This window comes from Lepisosteus platostomus, chromosome 14, assembly GCF_059453375.1.
Source record: "Lepisosteus platostomus isolate fLepPlt1 chromosome 14, fLepPlt1.hap1, whole genome shotgun sequence".
In the NCBI taxonomy this organism is placed as follows: Eukaryota; Metazoa; Chordata; class Actinopteri; order Semionotiformes; family Lepisosteidae; genus Lepisosteus; species Lepisosteus platostomus.
The window spans coordinates 17322650-17343906 of NC_142624.1; the positions used below are offsets into that span (position 1 = coordinate 17322650).

General features: G+C 38.1%; 1 protein-coding gene and 1 long non-coding RNA gene across 4 annotated transcripts in view; both read right to left on the bottom strand.

The window, feature by feature from the left end:
* col6a2 (collagen, type VI, alpha 2) overlaps nucleotides 1-21257 on the bottom strand; it is a 51415-nt gene that overhangs the window by 19739 nt on the left and 10419 nt on the right. For all 3 annotated transcript variants that reach the window (XM_088607289.1, XM_088607288.1, XM_088607291.1), the window contains exons 5-20: nucleotides 17488-17553; nucleotides 15072-15125; nucleotides 14422-14466; nucleotides 14029-14055; nucleotides 13043-13069; nucleotides 12876-12920; nucleotides 12163-12216; nucleotides 11558-11620; nucleotides 11078-11140; nucleotides 10245-10298; nucleotides 8354-8389; nucleotides 6843-6905; nucleotides 3270-3332; nucleotides 2762-2824; nucleotides 2030-2092; nucleotides 1644-1694 (exon numbers count right to left, since the gene is read on the bottom strand). In XM_088607289.1, the coding sequence (XP_088463415.1) occupies nucleotides 1644-1694; nucleotides 2030-2092; nucleotides 2762-2824; nucleotides 3270-3332; nucleotides 6843-6905; nucleotides 8354-8389; nucleotides 10245-10298; nucleotides 11078-11140; nucleotides 11558-11620; nucleotides 12163-12216; nucleotides 12876-12920; nucleotides 13043-13069; nucleotides 14029-14055; nucleotides 14422-14466; nucleotides 15072-15125; nucleotides 17488-17553 (837 nt within the window). The remainder of the gene's footprint in view (nucleotides 1-1643; nucleotides 1695-2029; nucleotides 2093-2761; nucleotides 2825-3269; nucleotides 3333-6842; nucleotides 6906-8353; nucleotides 8390-10244; nucleotides 10299-11077; nucleotides 11141-11557; nucleotides 11621-12162; nucleotides 12217-12875; nucleotides 12921-13042; nucleotides 13070-14028; nucleotides 14056-14421; nucleotides 14467-15071; nucleotides 15126-17487; nucleotides 17554-21257) is intronic.
* Nucleotides 6940-8347, bottom strand: LOC148648912 (uncharacterized). Its single transcript, XR_015926563.1, has 2 exons — nucleotides 8046-8347; nucleotides 6940-7476 (listed from the first exon to the last, which is right to left on the bottom strand). It is a non-coding gene; the product is annotated as an uncharacterized LOC148648912 (long non-coding RNA).

Genomic DNA, 21257 nt, shown 5'->3' on the forward strand with positions numbered 1-21257 from the left:
AATTGTTAGTGACATCTGCAACATTTGCAAATTTGCTTATTCACAATTCAGTCTGGCTGACAGGGTCTTGGATGGAGGAAAAGCAGAGTGGGATGAAACTGAGCTGAAGATTGTTAAGAACGAAATCCAAATTAGCAGTGCAACAGACTAGGATCATGAGATAAATCTAGCTAGTGCCTCTACCTAGCAGCCTCGCCCTGCCCCCTGTCCACTGCCCCACATCTGCATCTCGCCGTCTTCTTGCTTTTGTAATGTAGAGATCGCTTCCAGTTCTATGTTGGCTGCATGGCGTAAAACTGGCTGGAGAGGACTATACATGCTAACTGACAGTTTTACTGGCCATTTAATTACATGGGATGTGCTAATCACAGAGCACGGTATTAACTGTAAAGGCAGAGGGAATGTGAAGAATATATGAGGAATATGAATATGCTGGATGCAGAGAAAGGATTCATGTAGTTAATTGTAGCTGCTTAGCAAGTTTGAGATTACTGTTGTTTGTTTTAGTTGATCAATGTTCTTTTAATCAACTTAAAGCCAATTCATTAGTACTTTTATTATTATATAAGGAGTGTTACTTATGCCTTTTAGTTATACATACTTTATCCTATAGTACATTATGCGACTTGGTTATATATGCAAATGTGTCTGCTTCTGCACCAAAGTATAATATACACTGTTCTCCAATTTTCTCCATAGATAGATACTTTATTGATCCCATGAGGGGAAATTGCCTGGTTGCCACACACCAGAATCTTCTGCTAAATGAGACTAAATTCTTTTTGGTTAGAATTCTTTCAACAAGTTTTAGCAATTTTTTTCATCCTGTTTAAACTTTCATTAAACATGTACTGGTGAATTTCTCTTCTGAAATACTATTCCTTGGTTTATTCTAGAGATCTAGTTTATTATGAAAGGACTGAGTCTTTTCCAGACATTTAAGAATAATTCCTTGCATGAAGTCCTTTTCCATAGAAACCCAAAGCACTTTATATACAGGAGGGGCCCCACTTTATCTAACACTGAAGTGCAACAACCAGCTATGTGAGGACCAGCAGCATTATGTGCAGCAGCATTATGTGAAGCAACACTACAACACCAGAAATCATGTAGAAAAGACAGAAATGGATTCACCTGTTGAATTAAGATGCAGCTTTAGGAAGGTTAACCGTATATACTCAGAATTGTGTTAAACAGACACTAGAGGAACTTTCAAATTACCATGAGATCTTAAATGAGCAGGTAGTCAGGACCTTAGCTTAACGTCTCATTGGAAAGCCAGCACGTCCTACATCACACTGCCCCTGGCTACCATACTATGGAATTGCAGTTCCTGGTCCGGAGGGAAGAGTGAAACCTACAGGTCCACAAACACCACTTACAACAGCAATCTGATTGTCCTTAGAGGAGAACTCTTAAAGGAACTCTACTCCACCTTTACTGACTGGACCCAAGCTTGCTTAGCTGCTGTGGTCTAATGAGATCAGGCTTCATAGGTGGCAGTGCTCCTAGTGCCTTCTGTGTCACTGATTTTCTGTACTTGTATTAGATGTACTATATGTGCATTTTCATCAGTTAACGGTTATTATTCTTCAATTTAAGCACAGTAAATTAAATAATAAGGGAGACTAAAATGACTGTACCGGAGGTCCTCGGGATCCTGGATAGCCAAACCCAGCTCTTCCTTTGTCTCCCTAAACAGAAGAGAGACAACCTCTTTACCGATTAAACAAGCTAATTCACAATCTCTCATTCCTCAATCTCAAACCAAATCTCAAAAGCCTATAGAGTACAAGTATAAGAAATATGTATCATAACATCAGTAGACGTTTTCTTAACAAAATTATTATGATCAATAATTGTAATAATTAGCCTATTAAATGAATTAATGCAGGCTGAAAAGAGTCTCTTCCATAGAGCTAAATTTGATCTCATTCTAACCACATTTGAGATGAAACTGCAAACACATTGGAGAATAAAAGTAAGTAAAACTTCTGCTCTGGTCTGCACTGTAAATCAGTAGATGAACCTTTGGTCCAGATGCTCCAGTCTCTCCCCTTTGTCCTGCATCACCCGGATCTCCACGGGAGCCCTAAAGAACAGGCAGAGCCACACTGCTGAGTTAAAATCCATGAGTTCTTCATTACAGTAGTCAAATTAAAATCACATTATTCTGAACAGTAAATCAGTAATAGTAATCTTTGTGCTTTATTACCCATGTTTATGAAAACAATAACCAGCTGCAACACAAGAACATTTTAAATGACTTGCATTCCCTTTTAAGTGCTACAGTAAGTAACTTTTTTTGTCTACATGGGTCTCACTGATACTGTACATTAAGGATATGGACTGAAGGCTAATCATTCAAATTACATGTGGTTGAGCTTGCTTTAATGTAATGTTTTTGCTATAATACAATTTTCACTTTGGCACAAATAATCTGAGACTATTTGAACTGTAAAGTGTCATTTAACTTTGTGATAGTTCAACCGCAATGTTTGGTGTGCTTGTAAGTGAAAGAGCAGCAGTGGGTTCTGTGTAGTCCATACTACAATGAATGAGTTCCTAAATTCATTGTTTCATTATTTTTATTCCATGTCTTCTATTTCATTTATATTATCTTCCTTTTCCAACATGGATTTGAATAGTAATCTCAGAAACAAACCAACAGAACCGAAGCTGTGTTTTTCTGATAAAGTTTAAGGAGAGGCATGTTGTCCATAGATAGTGACAACTGACAATTTTGAATGTTTTGACTCACATTCTTCCCACGCTCCCCGAAACCACCTGGGGGCCCCCTGGGTCCTGGAAGTCCTATTTCTCCCTTTTAGCAAAAAAGTAAGGAATAGAGAGGAAAAGATATATTACTTCTTTTGATTAGGTAAAGTCTCAGAGATGCCTAATTACCAACAACCAAGTACCAATGTATCAGTATACACAGAAGATTTCTTCAGCTTTACTCAATCATAGACATTTGAAATTCAGCTACAAGGCCTTTGCACAGTAGTTTTCCCCTGCAAAGAACAACATCATCACCACTTGGCAGGTAGATTTTGTTGGCCTTTCATAAAAAATGTATTTATTTGGTGACATTCCTTTAGTATAAAATAAATTATCCCACTACACTTTAACTGGCAAACAAGTCTTCCGTTCTTCAGTAATTTACAATGCGGTTTTTATGCCAAGTCAGGCACAAGAACACAATCTTTTCATCCCCTGAAAGATCAGACAAAGCCTGCCGAGTCCCCACAATCCTGGTGATATTTTACCTTACTTCCTTTGTTTCCCATTTCACCTGGAAGCCCCCTCTGTCCTTCAGGCCCCTGGTCCCCCTGTAAAAAGACAATTAAATATTTAAAGCTCATTTAGAGAGATCCAGGGCACAATGAAAACATGTGTCAGTATATGGCAACAACTTGGAGAGCATGAAGGGCACTATTGCCATCGATGACTAAGGGGCTTATACAGTATATGCAAAACCTCTGAGGATCATGTCTAATATTTAAGTTATTTCTATATATTGTATAGATGTATAGAAATATTTAAGTTATTTCTATACATATATAATATATGTAACATAAAGCTATTCATGTGTGTTACCCAGGGGTACTCATTTTTTGTGTTTGAAACATTTACTTGTAAGTAGCACATTTGGAGCAAGGTAATTCACCTGACATATCCCAAGTAAAATTTAAAAACGTTTACTCAGTTTGTACATACTGTAGGTGTTTGTGACTTCAGTCTCCTCTGCTCATAAACCAGATAGTTTTATTAAAGTTAGAAGTTCTTTTCTAAGGTTAGTGAGTTACTGTATGAGTCAGGAAGCCACTGAAAGAGTAAGGATGGGGTGGAGAGAAGGGTGTGAGAAAAGATATGCAAACAGATGTTCAGGTGGCGAGATACTTGCAGGAGATACAGTATATGTGATGGACGTGGTTATAATTTGACCTCCTCCTAAAAGTCTGTTTAAAACAGCATTTAGCTGCACATATTTAAAAAGATCTTTAGCAGCAACTTTAAAAAAATGTAGCGCAATTTTTAGTGCAACAAAATTCTTTATGAACTCTGAGCCTTGTAAAATGATCCTCTCCTCTACCAGTGACAAACTAAATAGCTAAAATTAGAATTTTCTTGAAAACATGAAATGCTTCAATATAGTTAATTCCAAAAGGTTATTAATGGTACTGTTATCAGTTTTGAAATCATTATCAAGGTGAATGTTTTTTGTGATCAACATTTTTATTGAATTTTCAAACAGATTTATGATCAAAAAACAAATAAGAACCAAATCTAAGTTCATAGTTACTCACATTGAAATGTGAGTATCAAGTATTATTTGGTAAATTTTCTGGGTTTTTACAGATTTATAGAATTGTTTTTTTCACCACTGTTTCACCCCCAGCCCAAATTAAAGTAGTTAACCAAATAATCATGTTCTAAGAAGCGCAGGCAAGGATCTGATTGAAATGTACACCAATCAGCTTGCCAACATAGTACAGACTTTAGTCCAAAGGTTGTTGATAACTGGACAATCCCATAACATGTGACACCCAGTGCCTACAGAGGTGGTCTGACACATTGGCCCATTCTGAATTATTTGAATGGTGGCATGTCCTATGAATTAATTTAAAGTGAAATCTGAGATTTTGTACAGTTTGTAGAGTTTAAAATCATATTTGACTATATTGTTTCCCAGTCCAAGTGCAGTCCACACCTTTCCATCTCCTTCTCCCATGTTGTTTCTATTGGCTGTTTTTTTCATATATTCTCCGTGAGAGATTTCCATATGCTTATTACTGATCCTTTTGAATTGCCAGGAGAATCAATCCAACTTCCATTTGATGTTGTTTTTTGGTAGGGCATGTTCCATGGTACCTCATTATCATCGCATTATAATCTCAAATAAAGGAAATTAAAAAAGCCTGAAAGATTGTATGCATTTTGTGCTTATTGAAATGTACTGTATGTAAACTGGTGTCATCATAAACACATTTCAACTTGCATATGCCCTTTGAAAGCCTTGATGTGAATATGAAAGGCTTTTGAATCTGAAAGTTGACATAATGGTTTGATGTAGTAGTTCAGGTGGGTAGTAAATACTCCAATTTCAGGGCACCGAATGCTACATTTTTACCATGGAGATCACATCTCTTTACACCGTCATTGCCCATAATGACGGCCTTACAGCCCTCAAGCACACGCTGGACAAACGCACAGTGCTTGATCCACCCACCCACACCCTGGTACGCCTTGCAGAATTGGTCCTCACACTGAACGCATTCTCTTTCAATAATCTTTTTTACCAACAGGTGAGTGGAGTTGCCATGGGCACCAGAATGGGACCTAGCTATGCCAATATTTTTGTCGGCAGGGTAGAAGAATGCTTCTTCGCTTCCTACACTGGCTATGTCCCTGACCTCTACAAGCGATATATTGATGACTGCGTCGGTGCCGCCACATGCTCCAACGATCAGCTTGAGTGCTTTCTGCACCATTTCACCAACTTCCACCCGTCCCTCAAACATATCTTCCACTGCTCTTCCGTTTCTAGACATCAACTTCTCCATCAACTACCCCCGACTCTCCACTTCAGTTTATTACAAACCCACTGATTCACACAGCTATCTCTTGTATAGGTCATTTCACCCCAAACACACTAAAAATTCTCTCCCTTTTTCACAGTTCCTTCGGCTACAACGATTATGCAGCGACGACATCGACTTCAAGAACCAAGCCCTCAAAATGTACTTTTTCATCAACAGAGGATACCCCAGCAGTGTTATTGACAGGGCCCTTGCCCAAGCCAAAAATACCTCTCAGACCATCAACCCAATCAGGAACTACCGCCGTAACAACTGCATTCCTTTGGTGCTTCCCTACCACCCTAACACACTTCCTATTCCCAGGACTATTAACGACAACTTTTCCATCCTACAGGATGATCCCTCCATTGGGGACCTCTTTTCTGACAGCCCATCATCTCATATCGCCGAGCACCTAATCTGCGCAACCTTCTTGTTCACAGCTCCCTTGACCGCCCTCAGCAACCATCCACACCAGCCAGTACACATCTAACACCGCACTCATTCAAGGCCCTTCAGGACAATTCTGGATCACCCAGAGGGCATCTTGTACCTCCAGCAACCTTATTTACTGTATCTCTTGCAGTAAATGCTCAGCCATCTACATTGGAGAAACAGGAAGGAGACTCAGAGACCGCTTCAGAGAACATGTCAGGGATGTGAAGATTAAAGATCTCTCCAAGCCCACAGTTTCTCATTTCACCTCTGACGGCCACGACCACTCTAATCTCTCCGTCTGTGTTCTCAAAGACGGTTTTCCAAATTCATACATCAGAAAGACTACTGAAACCAAACTTATCCTGGAGCTAGGATCACACATTCCCCCTTCTCTTAACGACAGACTACTCTTCTTTAAAATTTTCTCCATTCATTGGAAGTTTCATTTCACACCTCTCTACACCTATTCTGACTTCACACCTCTTGATTGGCCTCTCTTTCTGTCCCCGGCTCCCGCCTCTCACTCATCCTCCCTCCCAGCCTTTGTTCTCCCGCTACATTACCTTTGCTTACTGCCTTGTCTCTCTCACACCTGAAGAAGGCTCCACGGCCGAAACGTTGTGTTTTCTCTCTTCTTTTTTTCAGCATGGAATAAACCTATTACTTGTTCCTTTATATTGGTTTGATTTATCCTAATCTATTTGTGTTACATATGGTTTTACTGCCAACACCTGTACAATGGAGGTACAGTATGTGCCATTACATTATATCCCTCTTCCCTCATTTATAGATTCTTTACACTTTTTATATGTTTATTGTTACCTTTTCTCCTCTTGGGCCGACTGTTCCAGGGCTTCCCTTGGGCCCGAAATCCCCTCTTCGTCCCTAAGACCACATTAAAGACAAAGCAAACATTGAGTTTTTCATCTTTCTGTTCAATTAAATGACTGAGATTAATTAATTAATTAGAAGGAATGCCCTTGATACAGTTCAAATTAAAAAAGCCAACTAAGGTGCAGAGATTCTGTAGTACATGATACATAATGAATGTTAGTGTGTGTTGATGTTTCGGTACAAGATTAGCGAAAAAGGAAGCTACAGGAAACACACATTGCAAGTTAAACTAATGGACACTATATTCAAAAATCTTCCAAAACGTTTTTCACTCTAACACAAAGCAATTAGAGTGAGATAATTACTTGTTAAATTTCTATTAAAGGACTGATGACTGATTGCCATTGGTCTGATTACCATCAACAAGATAACAACAGTTAAAGTAAAAAATACTTGTTATGACATTGCTTATAAAATGAGATGCTCTGCTTTAACGATCATCAGACTTGTTTGCAGACACCAAGAAAGCAAGTGTGTTAAGAGATTGATCCTATCCAGGAAGGCACAGGGTGGCCACCATATGTGACTACAATGTTCATTAGATGCCCCTCTAAAACCATATCTTGACTGCTACTACATGAGAAACTCCCAGAAACATAAAATCAGTGGAAAGACCATTTTAAGAGACACATTTGAATGAAAATTCCACTGCATACTTGGTGACAAACCAGGGTAAGTATTTTGTAGGTTAAACATCAAAATAGTTATCTTTTGTAGAACAGGTAGCATTTGAGATAATGACATGAACAAGTGCACCAAGACGTACTGTATGCAGAGTTTTATTTCACTAATGCACTAGTTTGGCTCTTGATATACCCAATGGAAGATGCACTTGGAGATGCTGCACTTAACTTTTGAGAGTTGCATCATCCAAGTTAATGTTTGAGGTGGCAGAAATGTAATAATGTGAGTCGTTATCTATTTTAATGCAAGAACACCCCTACTAGTCCTAAAAGGCAGATTATTTGATAGTGATATATTATTGTTTTCATTCTGGCTGTTTTCCATTGTTTTTATTGAAAAATATCACGAAATAGCCATTCAAATGTAACTGTTAGTGTTACTGTTACAACATTGTTTATGCATTGATTATGCTCACAAATTTGTTGAATTTATGTAACAAAATGAAACAATGCATGATGTCACACTTTCATTTTGTATCAGTACTGAAATAGGAAAAATAAAGTTCTTGCTATGTTATTACTAGAGCTTAAAAAATAAATAAATCTTCCCTTCCTCAACATTCATGTGACAAATAAAAATAAAAATGCTTCAACATAATCTGAGGAAAAAAAAAACTAACATTTAAAGTAAATACTGTTATTTGTGAAATGGTTCAGGTTGCACATACAACAAGTATGTTTATGGTACTACTACCAAAAGGGTAAAAACACAAATCGGTAAAAGTTATAGTTTGTTGATTTAGAATGTCACCATACAGGTTCTCCCCTTGGTCCAGGAGTTCCTACAGTTCCCTGGAAAACAGATAATTTAATTAACAAACAGATTAAAACAACATGTATAATTTATGCCAAGTCTAAGTCTATATTCAATTCAATTCAAACTTTATTGTCCCCTAGGGGAAATTTGTTTTACGGCACATTCAAACACAACACAATGACAAATAAACATCATCAAAAGGGAAAAGAATACAGTAGAGTTACAGGAGAAAAGAAACAAGAGACAAGAAAGTTACTTTGTATTGTTTAAGAGTGTGATTGCAGTGGGAATGAAAGATTTCCTGAGACTGTTGGTTTTACACCTGGGGGCACAGAGGTGTCTCCCAGATGGGAGAAGTGTGGTATTCGCAATGGAGGGGGAGAGACACACATTCCATGATGCTTTTCGGCTTTCTTAGTCACCCTCTATTTGTAAAGGATGCTTAAGCTGATTTGATTATTCCCGATTATTTTGCCACTTATATTCACTAATTTACCCAGCCTACTACAGTTACTGGTACTTATGTTGCCAAACCAACAAGTGAAGCAATATGTTAAGACACTTTCAATGAATGTGTATATAGCTTGCAATACCCCCTTGTGGCTACGCTGTCTTTGGTAGCAGATATCTTTAAGCATATTTAACGATGCATGAACTGAACTGTGTTTGTCCTGCTCCATCACATTAGTGAATCCATTAAACATTTAATTTCTGCAAAGCTCTTATTTCATTTACGGCTTTTAGTTCAAACTCTTCTGATTACTTTGAGTAAATGGACTATATAATATAAGGCAGCATTAAGGTTGTATTCAGATGTTTTTTTAAAAGCATTGAAGGCAGGCCCTACATTATGTCTGGTCCTTGTGGATAGCAGTCTTGAAGGATTTGAAGCCCTTCAGGAGAGCTATTTAGAGTTTAAGTTTAACCCTACTGTATTGTTCTGAAGTGATTTAAGGAGATCCATGAACCTGATTGACAGTGGCTTTTGAGGACTGTACCTGGGTAGCCATTATTTATATCAAGTGGTGTTAAAAGCTCACTATCAATAAATTGGCTTAATTGAATATTATTAAATTAAACTGAAAACATCAGACTTGTACTACAGTACAACACCTAATTATCTGATTTGTATCTGCCTGTGCTTTGGTTTCAAGAGTCAGATATCACATCAACCTATATAGGTTATAATATTTATAATAATAATTATATAATAATATTTAACCAGGGATTTCATGCACTTAATGAAATATTTTTATTTAATGAAATCTCTGGTTAAGAATTTTGAGGATTTAGTTAAATCAAGGTGGGTGAGGTAACTGTCCAAAACCAAATTCTACTGTTGAAGACTGGCATAGTCATAGATATGTGTTCCGTTCCATGGAAAACAATTCCAATATCATCAGTGTTGTCTACTGATACACGCCTACAATCTTTACAATTCAGTCTGTCAGTTCAGGTTCATCCATCTCCTCCATTGTGGCAGCAGACACCGGTCAATTTGGCCATATTTTATTGCATTCACCCCTCCATCCTTTTTAAAACCCTCACACTAACATTATTCATGTACATTTTTCGACTGCATACAACTCGTAGCATATTGCACAGTAGCTCTCACAGTGAATGTGATATGGGTTGACACCTTCAATGACTCCTTTTCTCATTCCTAAGTCATTAAAAATGTATTTCACTAGTCACTTCACCATCTGATGTAGAACAAATTGATTTCACACTAATAGTGACTTAACCTCTTACTCTCATATGTGGGTAATTAGATCAGGGAAAACAACTTCCATGAAAAACAATTAGAAATTATAATCTATATTGTTAAAATATTTTGATAGAAAATGTCCATACTTATTTATGTCCATGCTAACTGAATGAAGATCTTACCTTTGTGCCTTTTTGTCCAGGTAAGCCAGACATCCCAGGACTCCCTCTTTCACCCTGAGTAAAAAACAATATTCTGTTAATGCTAGAAAGTAGAAACACAGAAAAATATGTAGTACATTTTAAGTTTAGAATAAAGAATTATTTTAGTCTTACTCATTGTATTTGCGATTGCCATTTGCATTTTCTTTTTGTCTTGGTTTGCAGTTACAAACTACACAACCGCACAGAGGGGGGAGTGAGGAAGTGTTGGAAGACTCCTCCGACATGTGGACATTTGGACCATTGTATCTGTGATGTCAACATGTCATTGACTACACACCCTTGTGCAGGAGGTTGAGTGCTTAGTAATAGGACTGCAGGCTTGCATGCGCCTGGGATGCTGTGGGGGTTGTTGTGGTGCTGAGAGCCAAATGAGCCCTACCTGACCACCCTGCTTTTAATGGATCTGAGCTGAGACGGGAAGGACATTGCACAATCACCACATGACTCTTTCAACATTGTACTGTCATGTTTATTTCACAGGAGACCTGTTTATCACACTAAACAGATTCCACCAATGAATATCTCTTTTGCTCTTTTAAAAGAACAACAATTAGTCTGATAAGTCAAACACTAACACAAACACCACACAAGTTTGGGAGTATGCTGTTTAGTTTTCAGAACATTTTGTTAATGCCACTTCTTTTTAAAAATATATTGCCCATATACTTTACTTACTGCAAAAACAACCATTTTTCTCAGTATAAAATTAAACAATTTTAGAATTAATCTCAGCTGTGAAGATCAATATTGTTAACAAATCTGAACAATTCTAGTTCACACAAATTTCCTACACTTTGGCCTGGTTCTCCAGGTTGGCCAGGGGGTCCTGATTTCCCAGGTCGGCCAGGATCTCCCTGAAATTCACAAATCACAACACCTGTTAATATCAACCTTGCTGACAGACACAGTGAAACAGATAACCACTCAACACAACAGGGACATGTCTTTATTCCATAATGCACGTGTAAAAGTACTCATGACGTAAAAAATATTCAACTAGATAACCTTTCAGATTGACCTAGCTAAACATCAGCTTTTACAGAAGGCATAACACATTATATCTAAGAACGAGAAGGTAATCACTGCTTAAAGAATTCACAATACATGATTCTTTAATTGTTTTACCATATATTTAAATCTGGATTCTTAATTGTTGAAAATGCATAAGTCTTCTTTCCATTTCCCTTGTGGTCAAAATGCCTGTTAAATAAATTGTAACAATTAAGAACTGAAATCTCTTGTGCTTGAGCTGAGAGATTACATTGACTGACCTTGAGACCACTGTCTCCTGGAGGTCCTCTGTCACCTGCATTACCAGCATGGCCAGGAGCTCCCTAGAAAAGCCAGAAAAATATAAGCCAACTTGTTACATTTATATTGTGCAACATTTAAAATATCCAAAACTTTTCCTGCTTTATCCAATACAGGATCGCGGTGGAGCTGGAGACTATGACATCAAGCAAGGGGTACAAACCAGGACCCACCCTGGACAGGACACCAGTCCACTGCTGGGCACACAGACACGAACTCACACACACAGGGACAATTTCCCCAGAGGCCAATTAACCTACCAGTATGTCTTTGGACTGTGGGAGGAAACCGCTTGAACGCTTGAAGAACATACAAACTCCATGCAGATAGAACCCCAGATACCAAGCGAGGCTCCAAAAAATACCTCAGAATGAGGCAGATTCTAAATCTTGATAATTATTACCATTAGGAGCATTACATACTAATTTTATCATCCATAACTTTGCAGTCAACATATTGGAGTTAATTAATTTTAGAAAATTAAACACATCTTTTTTCCCAGTAAAGGGACCTACTGCCTTTGCCTTAAAATCAATTTTCAGACAAAAATGTTTATTTCACATACTTTGTCTCCGGGATCTCCTTTACAGCCTGGAGGTCCAATGCGCCCAATTTTCCCCTGAAAGACAACAGGGAGAGAAGGTTACATTCCAAGACAATGGAGTAAAATGCAGGTACATAAAGGATACCAAAATGTCCTGGCTTCCTAACCTCACCTCCCTTGAAATCTACAAACATCAGGGAAAGTGCCTTTTGAGTCTTACCTGAATGACACTGTCTATCTTAAGATTCCCACTCTTGTTATGGACAGGAACATTCCATAAACGACTTAAGCCAAGCATTTTCACTGGGAGTCATGATAAAATTCTCAGCTTTTTTTATCCTGAGACGTTTCCCCTAATCATTGGAAGTCATTTTGATGAATTTAAGTGTGAACAACAACATACACCTTATAGGTGAACCTAACTGAGCTAACCTACAGTTACAGTCAGGCATGAGGCTATTGAAGTGTTCAGTACAAATAAGTATACACATTAAAAACAAACTCACCCAGAACTATGGCCAAATTACATGTTTAAGTGCCACACAGAAAACTGTTTTTCTAGTTTGGAATGATACAGATATGAATGCACAGACAACAATTAGACGGGCACTGCAAGATAGTCAGGTCTTTGTCTCGTTTGAATGAGACAGAGTGTCCACTTCAATGCAGTACATTATCTACTGCTAGTGCTTGGAAACTAGATGTTTATTATCACAGCCACTTGAAAATCTCACCTTCTGTCCATCTGTTCCATTACGCCCCGACAGGCCGGCAACACCCTAATTAGATAACAATGAAATAAAAATTAATTAAATGCAAATTAGCAGATGTATAGTATGCAAACGATTAAGAAAAAGAAAAACTGTAATATTTGAAATTCAATCTATAACAAAAGTCTCACCTTTTTGCCTTCTGATCCCAATTCACCCTAAAATGACACAAAGATAAGAACAGATTACCAACCAGCAATTGAATAAAAGAAAATAATTTTAAATATGAATAGAAGCATAATGCTATCGACACTACATATATTTGGTCTATGTTGTTAAAATTAAGATTAAAAACATATAGATATGTTTCTTAGTTAATATTTCTATCAACATTTAAAATAGTATTTATGTTAATGTTCAACTGTAAAAAATAGTGAGTATATCCTACAGTACTATAGACAAGCAGTACTACTGGTAATGACGGTGCTTTAACTGTAACATAGATTGGCAAAAAATTCAAAACATCAGAATTTTGGATTTTGGGGTCTACTTCTGACATTGCTCATTTTCTAGTCCTACACATCTTGTTTTCAGCCTGCCTTGTTTCCACTGTGGTGGTGGGGGGGTTAAATCTCCAAAGCATGGAAAGGAGACGAGATTGGGAGCAGGATGATCCACCTTACCAGCAGCCAGTTTTGTGTTTCAGTATTATTTATTGTGCTTAATGTTTTTACACTGTAACATGACATTTTGTTTACCAGAAGTACATTCTTTTAGGATCAAAATCTACTATTGTTTTAGAGCATGTCATGTCATATACCGAACAGCTTTATACCATATGGTGTCGCGGGAAGCTGGACCCTACCTGGCAAGCAACAAGCGCAAGGCAGGGTACACCCTGGACAGGGCGCCAGTCCATCGCTGGGCAAGTGCAAGCCAATCATATATGGGGACAATTTGGAGGCCACAATTAAGGCTGAGGGGGCAAATTTGGCCCGGACAACAGGATAACTCCCTACTCTTTTTGAGGAATGCCCAGGGATCTTTAGTGACCACTGAGCATCAGGACCTCGGTTTAACGTCTCATCCAAAAGACGGTTGTTTTAGTTCTCATAATTATGATTTTTACACTTTTACATTTCTAGACTTTTTTTTTACAATATGAAGGACATCTTACCTTTTCGCCTTTCAAACCAGGGATACCCTAAAACAACACAAGGAAATAATATGAAATCAATGTACTGTACATCTAATATTTCCTCAAAAATGTATCTTGAAATTCAGAGAGTTCCAGGCTTAATTGTATAAATATTAAATCATATTGTTGTGTTTTAAAAGTAAAAAAAAAGTTCTAAAACTGCACTGTTTAAGATGTGTCTATACATCTTCCATGTAATTATATGGTTTTGGTTAGTAGATACCCTTATTTAGGGCAACTTTCTGCATTTACAATGTTTCATATTAAGTGTATTATCTTCAAAAATATCAAAATAATTCACTGCATAACTCATTAAATGTTCAACATATTATTTATGCCATTATAGTTATTCACCTAAGATTACACACTCACCTTTGGACCTGGATAACCAATAGGGCCCTCAATACCTTGGTCACCCTGGAAAATAAATGCTCAGGTGTTAGAGGCCAATAATATTCATTAAATACAGTACTTTCCATAAAATCAAGTAAAATGTTTTTCTTCCTCAGAGAGGTTTCTATCATTTTTTCCTGTATCTTCTTAGCTTGTGTGGAACAACACAAGTGAGCTCAATATGTTACACAGAAAAAGTTCAATTTTTAACTATTTTATTGCTTTTTTGAAAACAAACAAATAATGAAAAGGACAGGTTTGGGAGGAGATTATATTGTAATCTCACCACTCTGCTCTCTTACATATAAAAACACTCATAATTGTGCCTGCTGGAGCACCTGTTGTGTACATCTTTTCCAGCACCCCTCCTTCCATCCTTCACTCACACTAGTTCATTCCCCATAAGTGGGTTTTGTCTGCCTCAACCTTACAATCTGGGCTGGCACTTCCATCAGCCAGGAGAGCTAATGCCAAACATCAAAATATTATGTATGCTATCCCGTTACATTCCTCATTTTGTTGTGTTCATTAACATTTGACCAAGCTACTGAAGTATAATTATTTAAAAATCGACAGCATTCTGTGTCCGGTGCAGTTTCTAGACAGCGGACTCTGAGGAAAGAACTTACCTGTCGACCCTTTTCACCTTTTGGTCCAAGTCCACCAATATCTCCTTTTGCTCCCTAGAGGGATTGAAATAATAAAGACTGATATGAGATTGTATCTCAATCCTAATGACATACTGTAACAATACAACAGATTACGATAAGATTTCAATAGTTACATACAGGTTACTGCCAAAATAAAGGAAAAGACCAACATAAAATGTAATAGGGTGTTGATCCACCATGAGCCACCAGAACAGCTTCAGTGCACCTTGGCATAGATTCTACAAGTGTCTGGAACTCTATTTGAAAGATGCAACACCAATCTTCCACAAGAAATTCCATCATTTGGTGTTTTGTTGATGGTGATGGAATATGCTCTTTTAGGCGCCACTCTAGAATCTCCCACAGGTGTAGAAATAAGTTGAGATCTGGCCACTGGAATGGCCATGGCATATATTTTATCAGTTTTCATGCTCATCAAGCCATTGAGTGACCACTCGTGTCCTGGATTCAGGATAGAAATGCTTCACCACAGGATGACGTGATCACTTAGAATGACTTTGTATTTATGGCATTTACCTTGCACCAGGGGTTGAGTGGACCAAAACATATGTTAGGAAAATGCATCTCACACCATAACAGAGCCACAGAACACTTCACTGTGGGAAACAAGCAATTGAGCCTGTATTCTTTTGTGCTGCACCCCGAATTTTTCTCCTGCAGTACATTATTATCTGCTGAAATGTCATGTTTGCCATATCAAAGAAAAAGCATATTTATACCTTTGTGGGTCAGCACATTGGTTCAGTGTTTAGCATCACTGTCTCTCAGTGCTGGGGTCCTGGGTTTAACTCCTGCCTTGGCTATCTGCCTGGAGTATCTATGTTCTCCCCATGTTCACATGGGTTTCCTTCAGGTGCTTCAGTTTCCTCTCACAGTTCAAGGACATACTGCTAGTTTAATTGGCTTCTGGGAAAATGGGCCCTGATGTGAATGTGTGTGTCTGTGTTTGTGTCTGTGTGCCCTGTGAAAGACTGGCTCCCCTCTAGAGTGTATGCAGCCTTGCAGCCATTGCTTGCCGAGAGGGTCTTGCTCTCCTGTGATCCAGTATTTGAAAAAGCAGTTCCAAAATGGATGGATACATACAATGTGTATAAATTGTACATACAGATAATTTAGTAATTTATATTTCCAACACAGTTAACTAACCCTTTAATGTGTGGCAGCTAATAATAATTAATAGTTGCTTACACTTATATAGCGCTTTTCCGGACACTTCAGTCAAAGCTCTTTACAGGTAGTGGGGATTCCCTTCCACCACCACCAATGTGCAGCATCCACCTGGATGATGCAACGGCAGCCATAGTGCGCCAGTATGCTCACCACACATCAGCTATTAGTGAGGAGAACACAGTGATGAACCCAGTTCATAGATGGGGATTATTAGGCCATGACTAGTAAAGGCCAATGGGAAATTTGGCCAGGATGCCTGGGTAACACACCTCTTTTCGAGAAACATCCTGGGATTTTTAATGACCACAGAGAGTCAGGAACTCAGTTTTACCTCTCATCCGAAGGACGGCGCCTTCTTACAGTATAGTGTCCCAGCATTTCTATACATGACCCTAAGCATGATGGGATGTTAAGTGCTTAATATACTTAGGAACCTTACCTGTGTGAATCACCTTTCATATCCTTCATTTAATCAAGTGTTTCCTTTATTTTGGCAGTTACTGTACCTGTTCACAATTCAGGAAGTTTAGCAAACTTCTCAGATGACTTTTCAGTCAAACCTACACACCTGTACAGAAAACAACTGAACTGATGCTGTGCTTGTGTGAGAAATGGACAAAAACAACATAAAAAAGCATTGAAGGGGGAAATCCTTGTGAAAGTTTACCTCTGTAAATGTGTTTCAGAATTTTTACATTTTTTGCTGTCTTATTTTAGTGCTACTATAGTTGTATCATTGTTTCACTGTGCCTTCATATACAGTACACTTCACTGTAAACATAACAAGAAGTAAATATTCCTCAGAAACATTTAACAGGATATTCCTATCTCCCAATGTAGTAAAGAACTACATTGAAAAATACTGTATTAACTTGATGAAGAGGAGCAATGCCAAAGTCCTCTCCAACCCTTCTGCTATGACCCACAGAGTACATTTGTTCGAAAATGCCTTTTTCTAATCAAACTTTTTGTGGGTTATTCATTTTCTACTGGATTTGGAATGAAGAGTTCAACTTTTAGAACCCTCTGTGAAGGATATTTCCCTTTAGTGAGCATTATTAGTTGAAGGCATTTAGGTTTGTGGCTTTTATGCAGTACCCAGAATTCCTACACACCATGTTATTCAATTGAGCAGTAAAGGTAAGCAATCTTAACCCATTATACTTTGTTGGACTGCAGTGAAAAAATCAGGCACTGGACTTACCTTCTGACCTCTGTAACCCTTTGGACCAGATGGACCGGGTTTTTCCAAGCACTGTAGTCTGTAACACTGTAAATATGTTTAGGGAAGACAAAATTAGTTAAACTTAGTTAAAATTTATTAAGTTTCCTGTGTTTGTGTACAATTAGACTTAATTTATTAGGATATTTATGGATACTTATTCTCAAAAATCTAAAGAAAAAATAATTCATAAATTATTTGGTACAGTATTTAATTGTGCACTAAACTGGAAAGCCTTTATCTTAACTTATCTCCTCTGTATGAAACAGTGAAGATTACACTTCGCTGTAATCTTAATTTGAAATTAAGGGGTATTAGACCCAAACAAAATTCTCCTTAAGCCTTCTTAAGACTGCTGTGAACATTTAAATTAATCAGATATTTAAACATTTTACTTAACTTTTTTCATTTTTAATTAAAAAATAATAATTAACTTTTTTTAACCTTAGGGTTGCTTAGGGAGTTCAGGTATCAACTTTTGAGCATTTTTTGTTAACTTTATCAATCTTTTTTTTTTAGCATTAGCTGTGACGCTTTGTTATAAATGCAGTGTCTGCTATTTATACTCAAAATTAAATTGTGTGTCTTAGGGAAGTGCAGGTGTGTTATAAAATACTGAAGTTTAAAAAGACATAGATGTGTAGGTTAGACCCAGATTAGCAAGTGAAAACTACTGACATAAAATTTTGACCTAATGTGAATGAAAGTTAACTGCTGCAAATGTAGACCGATTTTTCCCTTCAGGTATTCTGCATGCTTTTAAACCTCTTACATTTGTTTTCATAGTCGATCTTTATAGAGCAGAAGCAGTCTGCCTTGCCATAATAGGAGTTTGTGTTAAATTAATTAATTGATAATTAATTGTGTAATTAACACAGCTGCTGAAGTAATGCAACAGAGAAAGCTATCGATCAGAAACTAAAAGACTACTGTATATTACATTGACATACCAATTGTAAAATTACAAAGATACATTGTGTCTTGACCTTATGACCTTAGAAAATATATTCCTTATTATCCTGGAAGTATAGGGCATAAAGTGGCACAATTTCCTAGACAGGTTACCAGTACATGGCAGGGCGTAAACATTCACACACAAAAGCCCACAGGAATAAATTTAGAACTTGGCTACTGAACTTGCACATTCTCCTATGTAAAACATCAAACTCCCATCAAACCAGTGGACAAAGGAGGAGCTGTTGTGGTTTGGCAAAAAGACCTGTACATTAAGGAAGCCTCCAGACAATTAACTGATACTTCTGCCTACCATCCTCTCCAACAGGATCCTTCCACTGACTACCAGAAGGAAGTGGTATCCAATATGTCTCTTCTTATCAGCAACCAGGAGCTCCCCCAGGAGGTGAACTGTCTCATCATCGAACATCCCCAGGTATCCCAATTCTATCTCCTTCCCAAAATCAACAAACCCGACACCCATGGACACTCCATTGTCTCAGCATGCGATAGTCCGACCACACTCATCTCTGCTTTTCTCAACAGCCTTATGAGACCGCTGGTTGAAATGCTTCCCTCATATATCAAGGATACTAACCATGCCCTCTAACTTTTCAATGATTTTCAATTTCAGGGTCCAGAATGCTACATTTTTACCATGGATATCATTACTCTCTACACCAGGGGTGCCCAACCAGTCTATCGAGATCGACCAGTCGATCGATCGCAAGAATGTTTGGAAAAAAATAGATGGGCTATTTGACTGTTTCTTTTTTTCAATAGGCTAGAAATTCATTCAGATCTGTGCATGTAATGTCATACATTTTACTGCCCTTATGTGTGTTTAACCCTTGTTGAATGGGCTGTGAAAGTCTCTTCCCCGAGTACTGGCTAACACTGAAAAAAAGGCAACAGGAGCTCCGTGTATTGTGTGCTACTCAAGAACGTTGTGTTGGTTATTGCCGCACCAACCCCCCATTTGCTACAGTGCATAGTGGAGTGAAACAGACTGGCTGTGACAAATTTGCCAGCAGTTTGTTAAGTTTAATTGCCTATTTGATCGTTGTAGTGTTTGAGCGAAAATTATGAAGCAAAGAGGCCGAAAACAAACCATTACCACAAGGAATGGGAGCATTATTATTTTTTTGCACTATCACATTCAAATCTGAAATGCTAGAGTCTATGTGAAAAAGGGAAATATAGAACAACATTTAAAAACTGCACACAAAATGTATGATGTGGACTTTCCTAATAGTGAGTTACGGAAAAGAAAAGTAGAAAAATTAAAATCTCAAATAGCAGCAGATTTCATGAGGCCTAATACAAGAGGGAAAGCAACAATCATCATCGTTCCATGTGATGCACGTCCTGGCTAAACACAAAAAATCATTCAGAGATAGAGAAGTAATAAAAAGCATTTGCTGAGGCTGCTGACTTGCTGTTTGGAGATTTAAAAAACAAACACGTTTGGGGAGGTTCAGACAGCTGTTGCCTGAAATCAAAGAGTTTCTCAAGTCGTCTAAACATGGCGAATATGCCCAATTGGAGGATGACTAGTGGCTTCTGGACTTAGCATTCCTCATAGACTTGACTGAACTGCTCAATGAGCTGAATGTTGAGCTGCAGGGACAAAATAATAATGTAATCGATATGATCAGGAGTGTCAACACATTCCAAAAAAATTATACATGTTCTCAAGTAAGCTTATCAGTGCCAATGCTCACATTAAAATAGGATATTCTTTTTTCTAAAATGGCGAACATTACTTGTTCTCTGTAGCATGCGTCACTTGCTTTTATTTGCTGTCATTTTAGTGATGGGTATTGTTATTGTACTGATGTGTTCACAGTCTGTTTTTCCTATATCAGAGCTTCAAATTTACACTGGTAGATCATGCTGGACTGACAAATGAAAAAGTAGATCTTACATTAAAAAAGGTTGGGCACCCCTGCTCTACACTGTCACTCCCCATCACGATGGTCTTACAGCCCTCAAGCACATGGTAGACAAACGCATAGTGCTGAATACACCCACCCACACTCTAGTGCGTCTTATGGAATTGGTTCTCACACTTAATGCATTCTCATTTAGTGGAGTCGCCATGGGCACCTAGGATGGGACCTAGCTATGCCAATATTTTTGTCGGCAGGGAAGAAGAATGCTTCTTTGCTTCCTACACTGGCTTTGTCCTTGACCTCTATATGCATCGATGACTGCATGGTGCTGCTACATGCTCTAATGACCAGCTAGAGCACTTTCTGCATAAAGTCACTAACTCTCACCCGTCCCTCAAATATACAGTTAACCACTCTTCCATTTCTAGATGTATACTTATCTATTAACCATCCACTACTCTCTACCTTGGTCTATTACAAATCACAGATTCACATGGCTATCTCCTGTACAACTCTTTTCACCCCACTCACACCAAAAACTCTCTCCCTTTTTCACAGTTACTCAGGCTACGTTGACTGCAGTGAGGACATGGATTTCCAGAACCAAGCACTCAAAATGCATTCGTTTTTCATCAACAGAGGATACCTCACCCATGTTATTGACAGGGTCCTCACCAGGGCCAAATACAACCCTCGGATCATCAACTCGACCAGTAACTCCCAGTCTCACAACTGCATTCCTTTGGTGCTTCCCTACCACTCTAAAACACTTTCTACCCTGGGAGCATTATTAAGAACTACTCCATTTTACAGGACGATCCCTTCATCGGTTCCCTTTTTTCTGACTGCCCAACCATCTTTTCCGACCACCCAATCTAAGTAAACTTCTTGTTCACAGCTCCC